Genomic DNA, 9666 nt, shown 5'->3' on the forward strand with positions numbered 1-9666 from the left:
AATCAATCAATCAATCAATCAATCAATCAATCAATCAATCAATCAATCAATCAATCAATCAAGCAATCAATCAATCAAGATCTGACCCCTAGTGTAAGTTACATAACACATCACTTTAATCATACCGTGTCTTGAGCTGTGCTCTCAGAGACACTGTCTTGCATGTTTCATGAAAGGCCCTTTATGTAACTCTGCTGGAAATGAATGCTTGAGGAGTGCTTTAGAGGATACAAATATAAATTATGAGTGGGCCTAATGCAAACAGAAAACAGATGCTTACATGAGGTTTGGTGCGTGGAGATGAGACAAATTTTGGACTTTTTGTTTTTCATGTGTGTTGGTGAAATTAAGTTCTCAAAAGCAGTTTTGGGTTCGTTACTCAAAGTAATTTATTACTTGGTACTAGTTACTCCTTACAATAGTAATATTACGTTACTTATTACTTTCTAGCAACAGTAATTAGTTACACTACTAGTTACGTTACTTTTCCTTCATGCCCCACAGAAGTTGTAATTGCGTATCTTACCCAAAAAAATTATATTCTATAATACAGGTGCATCTCAATAAATTAGAATGTCGTGGAAAAGTCTCATCATTTGACCAAAATCCACATTGGCTCGCAGTCAGAAGTTATTACAAACACTGATAGTGTCGTATTAACCTCATAGTGACTTTTAAGTGTTATATTAACTTCATTAATTGTCATGTGTAGCGAGTTAATTGTAGCTATAATTTGTCTTGTACCCATATACGAATATATTTCATAATGTATTTTATCAAAGGAAATAGCATAAGTTCGTAAGAAAATGTTTCGTTTTCTAAAAAGATTTTGAATTATTGTAATACAATTTATTTTAGGATCAGAGGGATGTGGGTGTATAATGCCACCCACCCACAGTAAAGTAAAGTAATGCCACAACTTACATAACAAAAAATCTGACAAAATCTATGTAATGGCAATATTTCCATCTGCTGAATATAAACTTTTCCATATTCCAAGCTTGCCTGCTGCACTGGTGATTCATGTGTTAATGAGTCGTGAAAGTTATGAAAATAAATCTAGGAATTATTGGATTGTTGGGCTTCAAATCAGAAGGGGTTAAGTCATCAAAATTAACTACGTAACCAGCTGTTTTATGGATGGTAACTGTAATATTATTACTGAAATCTTATTAGTAATTAGTTACACTACTAGTTATGAAGTAATATTATTACTGTAACTAGTCACTAGTAACTAGTTACTGGCCAATACTGCTCAACAGATACTTTTGTTAAGTTTGTTTCTTTGTTCTCTTTCCAGTTGGTGATCATGGCCGGGACGGTGCTGCTGGTGTACTACTTTGAATGCACAGACACGTTTGGGATCCATATCCAGGGCTTCTTCTGTAAGGACGCTGAGCTGATGAAGCCGTACCCTGGGGTGGAGGAGAGCAGCTTCATCCCTCCTCTCATCCTGTACTGCGTGGTGGCAGCTGCGCCCACAGCCATCGTGAGTACCACTGGCTCAAGATCACCAACAACCCACTAGTTCATTAGTGAGCTTGACTTCTTTTAGGTTTTTATGTTTTGATTTTTAGTTTCTGGTGATGTAATCAACTTTTTAAATTGTAAAGATTCAGTATCCTTCTGCTTTTGATGCTATATGTAAACATGAACAACAATCTGGTCTTTCAAAGCTCAGAGGGGGTGGGAAATTTACGTGACTAAGTTTTAATACTTAGGGATTTGAACAAAATCTAATTCTATGATGGTTAAATGAGAACTGCTCATTTTAAGATCTGTGGTGGAAGACAATTTTATCACTGAATTATTTATTTTGAGAATGTCTGTGAACTTTTCATTTTAGGTGAACTATTCTAACAAGTGAACTGCACAATTTGAGGAAAATGTTATTGTGATTTGTTCTTATTTAAAATTGTGACAGTGATTTAAAAACTATTTTCCAGGTTTCCTGTGCTTTTTGGCAGGGCTAAACAATTTGGCCAAAATGTTATGATTATATGCCAATATGGCTATATAATAATAATAATAATAATACTTACGATGATGATTATTATTATTTTAGTTATTATTATTTAAAAGAAAAACATCCTACACAGTTGATGTGGAATGTTGCACAATTAGTCCTAGAAACTAGGATCTAAGAATCTCTGGAAGATGGATTTGTAAAATAGAGATACGTTTAAATAAATTATCCAAGTAAATAATGGATTATTTCAATAAAGATTTCTGCAGTTTTTGTTTTTTTTGTGATTGTTGGACATGAACACCAGAGGGCACTGCAATACCAACATTAAATAAATACTACATACGTGCCTTATTTATTTTAGGTCAAAGAATTCAGTAACTAAATTATTTGAATTTATTTGTAGATTGTTATTATTATTAAATTAACAATATTATTACTTTACATTTCAATTAAGAGCAGGTGTAAAACATGAAGGGGAAATTAAATTTAGTCTCCAGAGTGGAGTTTCAGTGTGACTCATATCCTTTTAATAAGCACACGGATCATAAAACATCGACCACTAAAGACAAATTACAGGGAATGTATTTTATTTCTGCTGAAAATGATGGTCTCAGTTTTACTGCCTTTGTTTGGGCCTTTATCAGAAGTGCAATGAAGCAGTTAGGAGTTACAGAGGTCATTTTTCAGATTAGGCACACCTTGAGGATGTATATAATATTTTAATTTGACTTTTTATCAAGAATAATTACAGGATAATTCACCCCAGTATGGATGTTCTGTTATCACACGCGTATTTATTTATGTATGTATGCATTTATTTATTTATTTATGTATGCATGTATATTTATTTGTTTGTTTGTTTGGGATATGGAGACTGCAAGTAAGTATCGTGGAGAAAATGCCACAATACAACCAAAATTGGCTTCACTTTCTTAAGGGAAAAAAAAATGATATAATGACTGCATAATTTTATATTAAAAAATGCCTTTATGACATTCACCAAAAATAAAAGATGCATGTCAGAAGAACATCTTGTAGGTTTCTTGAACCTTTTTAATACAGTATGGGACAGTGTAGTTCATCTTTATACCTCAGTCTGTATCTCAAGCAGCAGGTTTTCAGCGTTTCATCTGTGCTGTATTATTCAGAGACGATTCCATCATTCCAAGCACAGAAATCAGCTCATGTGTTTGCAGCCTTAAACAAGCCAAAGTGAGTTTGACTCCAGAGATACAAAAAACTGCAGCAGCCACCGCCTCTTCTCGTGGATTTTTCCCTCCCTACGGCACAAACTTTCTCTCCTCTGTGTGGGAGAACATGAAACTAAATAGAACCCCTCCTTTGCGTTTGCTAACTTCAGAAATGGTCAGTGGCTGAGAAATATCTGACTTCAAAGTGGCCTGTGAAATGCTGTACCTTTTAGGTGCAAATCCCCAAGCAGCTCAACTTTTGTCATTATCATTTCTTTTCAGCTCAGACACATCCATTTTATGCAAATTATTCCATCAGCGGGTCTTTCTTAGTAAATTCTGTCTTTTGACTTCTTGTTTAGTTGACTGTTTTTAGTTTCACTAGAGACACATACATGTCCAACATGTGACTGATGCTGTAAAAACAAATGATGCATCCAATTTTATCCTATACATTCCCTCTTGTTGTTTCTTTTTTTAAACTTTAACATAAATAGATCTTCTAAAGACACATTTTGTGTGTGTGTGTGTGTGTGTGTGAGGAACAGTCTCATATTTAAGTTTTAAATTCTCAATTATCTTACATTTGTGTTTAGATTGAAAATTGTTGCATAAAGTATTATAAACAAAATTAATCATAACCAAAATCCATTGTCTCTGAAGGAAAAGAAAAGAGAGAGAGAGAGAAAGAGAGAGCTTTGTAAACTGTACATATGGATTTGGAGCAACATGAGGGTGAATAAATGATGGCGGTTTTCATTTTGGGCTGAAATATTGCTTAATTTCTGAAAGTATTTATAACATTTGATATTTACGGCTTTGAATACGGATTTTAATATTTATGCCTTGTGCCAGGAGTCAAAGTATGAATTTTGTTTGTTATTGTATCGTCATTATTGATATCATTAGTGCGAAACACTGTGTTTAGCTACAGTTGGTTTACTCCAAATAATATAAGGGCATAGTGAGCTGATCATTAGAGGATCACTCAATTTCACGCCACAAAAGACTTTTGAAAACCTGATTTTGCTCATAAAATGGAGGTATTATAGAAACTATAGAAAGAGTTTGATGTACTGTGTCATTCTAACATTCACAGCACAAAGTCCCAGATAAAATCAACAGATCACTGGAGCTGTGCGAAGTCCCTGCCTTCAAACGTTCCACCATCATCCCCATCCCAAAGAAACCCAAGATAACAGGACTTTATGACTACAGACCTGTGACTCTAATGTCTGTGGTCATTAAGTCATTTGAAAAACTGGTTCTGGCTTATCTGAAGGACATCACTGGACCCTTACTGTCAACCCTTAGTCAACATGGGACTGCACTTCATCCTGCAGCATCTGGACAAATCAGGGACTTGTGTGAGGTTCCTGTTTGTGGACTTCAGTTCGGCCTTCAACACCATCATCCCAACATGCCTCCAGACCAAACTAACCCAGCTCTCGGTCCCTAGCTCTATCTGTCAGTGAATCACCAGCTTTCTGACAGATAGGCAGCAGCTAGTGAGACTGGGGAAATTCATGTCAAACAGCCGCTCCACCAACACTGGTGCCCCTCAAGGTTGCGTCCTCTCACCACTACTCTTCTCCCTGTACACCAACGACTGCACCTCTAAAGACCCCTCTGTCAAGCTCCTGAAGTTCGCAGATGACACCACACTTATCGGCCTCATACAGGACGGTGATGACTCTGCCTACAGACAAGAGATTGAGCAGCCGGCTGTCTGGTGCAGTCTTAATAACCTGAAGCTCAACACGCTCAAAACAGTGGAGATGATCATGGACTTCAGGAGAAACCCCCCAGCACTCCCCCCACTCACCATCATGAACAGCACTGTAGAAACAGTGGAGTCATTCAGATTCCTGGGCACCACAATCTCTCAGGACCTGAAGTGGGACACTCACATCGACTCCATTGTAAAAAAAGGCCCAACAAACGTTGTACTTCCTTCGCCAGCTGAGGAAATTCAACCTGCCACAGGAGCTGCTGAAACAGTTCTACTCAGCCATCATTGAGTCTGTCCTGTGTTCATCCATAACTGTCTGGTTTGGTTCAGCTACAAAATCAGACACCAGAAGACTACAGAGAACGGTTCGGACTGCCGAGAGGATTATTGGTGCTCATCTGCCCACCCTTCAAGAACTGTATACATCCAGAGTGAGGAAAAGGGCTCAGAAAATCACTCTGGATCCCTCACATCCAAGTTATCCCCTTTTTGAACGTTTGCCATCTGGTCGGCGCTTCAGAGCCGCAAATACCAGGACAGCCAGGCACAAGAACAGTTTCTTCCCCCAGGCAATCTACCTTATGAACAGTTAAATGTTTCCCCAATTGTGCAATAAAGATATGTTCAATAATCTTATATTTATTTGTTACCACCTACATCCTAGTACATCCCTGCATCTTACTCTATTCTACTTCTATTCTATAATCTATAGCACAAATTTACATACAATTTATTTTAATTTATTAAAAAAAATGTTTTGTCTATTTATATTTACATATGTGTGTATTTTTATTGTCTGTGTGTTGTTGTCTCTGTGTACTGGAAGCTTGTGACACTAAAACAAATTCCTTGTATGCGCAAGCATACTTGGCAATAAAGCTCTTTCTGATTCTGATTCTGATTTATGTCAGACTTTAAAACCCTCAGAATTTGTCATGGTTATGGCATCAGGACCAAGAGCTCATTAACATATTAATTGACACATTTACATATTAACGCCTATTCCTGATGAACAAGAGCGGGCTACTCCTGTTTTCATTTGCATACAGATGTCTTAAAGGTTCAAACCAAATACATAAACTAAACTAAATTGCGTTAAGGTTGAAAACTGAAGCAAGTTACACCAGGTTTGATGACATTGATACCAAAGCTGTGACACCTTAGCATAAGGGCTTAAACGAAGAATATAGTTCCTGCAATTCAAGGGATGAGCAAAAGATCAGAAATATTCTAATAGACATGAGTCTCGCTTGTGTTTACATGAGATGCATTAAATGCTTGAATCTAAAGATTTTTCTCGTGTCTCTACAGATATTTATTGGTGAGATCGCCATGTATATCATGAAGTCCACTAGAGAAGCTCTCATAGCCCAGGAGAAAACCATTGTGACGGGCGAGTGCTGCTACCTGAACCCTCTCATCCGCAGAATCATTAGGTTTATTGGTGAGTCTTCACTTTTTACTACTAACTTAGCTTTTTATTATTAACACTTTAGCTCAGTATCCTTTGGTTCCAGTATGGATTTGTCAGTGGCTAAAACTGATATCTTGGGAGCATGGTGAGATAATGCATACTCATATATATATATATATATATATATATATATACACTGTATATATATATATATATATATAATTATTATTTTTTTATCTAATACATTGACAGTCATTTTGGGGTGGATACTGTGTGCATATATTAGGGCTGGGACGATAATGTCTTAATTTCTGGAAGTAATATTGGATAATTATATATATTAAATGTCTAAAAATAATTAGCATAATTAATTCATGCAGCATTTCGCTTCCTGAAGCTACAATTATGTGTTTCCTAACTTCCTGCGGAGAGCGTTATATGATTGTGCTATTCGCAGGACTTTTGCTACTGGCTCAGCAAAGCAAAGGAATTGTATTAATTATTTAGTATGGCAATTAATGTGTACAATAATCTTTTGAAGGAAAAAGAAAATGAACAGACATCTCTTGTTTAAACAGGAGAGCACATAGAGTGATGACAGAAACATCTGGAGTTATTTGTCATAAATAAATGCAAAGCTAAATGAGACATTTGTTAGTATGTGTTTATGGGATGGTTGGTGTAAACCAACAGATCATGTTCTGTGATTAATGATAAACAAAACATTGGCCTGCAGTTTGCTAATTAAATCTTAAAAATGATTCATGTATATTGGTGAATGGCTATAATTTAAAATGATCCATTTAACAAAGGTATCGTAAACGCTCACATTGATAAAAAGATCAGTGCACATAATAAAAATGTGCTTAACTATATTTTGAAGACAAATTTGTACCCAGAAGTGAGTTAAATCTGACAAAACCTCATTTTGCGGGACAGCCTCATTTGTAAAATATGTATCAAAATAAAGAGTTTGATTATTATTATTATTATTATTATTATTATTATTTCTGTTAGAGTGTGGGTTAAGGATTGGTTATAGAATTTATAACCAGCGTAGCTAAGTATGTGTGCTTATTCATTAGGTAGGTTTTGACACCTTGTCCATTGCAGATTATTTGTTAATGGCTTATTAATCAACTTAACCCATTAATACTACTTCTACTACAGAAAAAAAGTACTAAGCAAATATCACTAATAATACTTTAGTGAGCTCTCAAAAGTAAAAGTGCACAACAGATCCAATAAATCTTTGACTTTGTTAGGATGGTATGATTTACCTGGAGATTTTAAAAGTGCAAGTTTTCAAGCAAAACTGCTGAGCTGTGGCTGTTTTATTGATTAGTAACAGACCGAACGCACAACACTACCTCCACACCATATCCATTTTAAATGTTTGCTACAGACATAATGACAGAAACAATCAACACAACTTTCCAATAAAACGTTCCCTCGCAGTGGTTCTTTGATGCATTCATATTTACAGGATGTTGGTTTCAGTACACATGTCCATGCTGCCCACCCAAAGCCTGACGTAAAATAAAACGAGAAACATGGGGAGCCGTTGCTTTGCTGGATGTGATGCATAATATAGCAGAGACTCTGGTAATGGTGTCCTCTGAGGCTTGGGATTGCGGTGATGTGGACCATCAGATTGCATTCTTGAGCAATTGTGGCCGGAGAGTACAGTATCTTTTGTCTATCTCTCTCCAGTAGCTCAACTTTTTGCTCACCATGAATTGTAATCTACTTCACATACGCACAGTTTCACGGTGAAGCAAGTCGGTTACCATCGTATTCCACAAAATCAATTGGAAAACGTCCGTCTGAGAGAGTTGGCATAACTAGAGGACATCATAATTACATGCATAAGATACTAAGCTTAGTAGAGTAGTTGTGTTTGTGCCAGATGATGTATGCAAATGTAGCTTTTGCTCTAGTGGGCATTTGTAATTACTTCTGGTTGAAGATAAAAATAACATCGTTCCATCAAGACCGCATTGGTATTCATAGGCGTCCTCCAAGCCCTTGTCTGATTTGCTTATATTTTCGAGACTTGATTGGGAGCAACAAGATGAGTACTTTTCTGTTGTTGTTGTTTTTCACCGCAGGTGTCTTCGCGTTTGGCCTGTTCGCCACCGACATCTTTGTCAACGCCGGCCAGGTAGCGACTGGCAATTTGGCGCCGTACTTCCTGAGCGTCTGCAAGCCAAATTACACCGGGATGGATTGTCGCTTCAACCACCAGTTCATCGCCAATGGAAACATCTGCACTGGGAACCAGGTGGTGGTGGAGAGAGCCAGGAGGTCCTTCCCATCCAAAGACGCTTCGCTCAGTGTCTACTCCGCCGTCTACGTTACTGTAAGGCACTGCAGTGTGGGTTTGAAATTGTTTAGTTTTGTCGGTTATGTGTTGAACTTGATTTCAGCTGGCTCATACTTCATGGTTTGTTTACCTGGAAAATAAATTTGCTTTACACAAAAGTTGTCCCAGTCAGGTCCAAAGCAATTAGTCTTGAAATATAATTGGTCCAAAATCCAAATGTGTTCATGTTCAGTTTTGGACAGACCCTGAAAAATGAGGATGCTTGAAAAATGGCCTGTTGTTTTAATTTAGTGTCATGTATTGATTTTACAGGGAAAATATAGCTGAACTGCATTTTAAACGGATATCTGTACAGCTTGTTTTTATGCAAAGTTGTTACCGATACTAATTTAATTTCACAACTGTGAATCCCAATTTAGATACCAAAACCAAACACTAATATGCTATTAAATACACATTTAAGAAATTAAATATTATTATCAATGTAAATAAATAAGTGTTTGATGTTTTTCAGGTATTTAACAGTAGTATTCAAGTAAACATTTTTTGGGGAAAAAATGATATATATATATATATATAAGCATAAAAGTACATACAAAGTACAAACATATTGATTTACATTTAAAAATGTGTACACATGTACAGTATTTACCTGATATCACCTACTGTACATTGCCATACAAAGGCAATAAGTGTAACCACACATCTTGCCAAAATTGAAATAAATTTTCTCACTGATTTTGAATAGACATTTAATGTCAAGCTAGTGATGTTAGAGATAATCCAGAAAAAAAAAGAAATTTAATTAATACTTTTATTCAGCAAAGATGCATTAAATTGATCAAAAGTGACAATAAAGACATTTCTTATGATGTTATAAAAGATTTACAAAAGATTTATTTTATTTGAAATAAATGCTGTTATTTTGTACTTTTTATTTGTCGAGTCCTGGAAAACAAACTTTACACACACACACACACACAAACAAACACACACACACACACACACACACACACACACACACACACACACACA

At 36.1% G+C, this 9666-nt stretch overlaps 1 protein-coding gene across 2 annotated transcripts in view; it reads left to right on the top strand.

Moving 5' to 3' along the window:
- The window catches only part of LOC107702599 (phospholipid phosphatase-related protein type 1-like), an 80606-nt gene that overhangs the window by 67085 nt on the left and 3855 nt on the right, over positions 1-9666 (top strand). For both annotated transcript variants that reach the window (XM_016504973.1, XM_016504972.1), the window contains exons 3-5: positions 1301-1489; positions 6203-6335; positions 8417-8667. In XM_016504973.1, coding sequence (XP_016360459.1) covers positions 1301-1489; positions 6203-6335; positions 8417-8667 — 573 coding nt within the window. The remainder of the gene's footprint in view (positions 1-1300; positions 1490-6202; positions 6336-8416; positions 8668-9666) is intronic.

Source organism: Sinocyclocheilus anshuiensis, unplaced genomic scaffold (genome assembly GCF_001515605.1).
Source record: "Sinocyclocheilus anshuiensis isolate Anshui unplaced genomic scaffold, SAMN03320099.WGS_v1.1 scaffold210, whole genome shotgun sequence".
Classification (NCBI taxonomy): Eukaryota; Metazoa; Chordata; class Actinopteri; order Cypriniformes; family Cyprinidae; genus Sinocyclocheilus; species Sinocyclocheilus anshuiensis.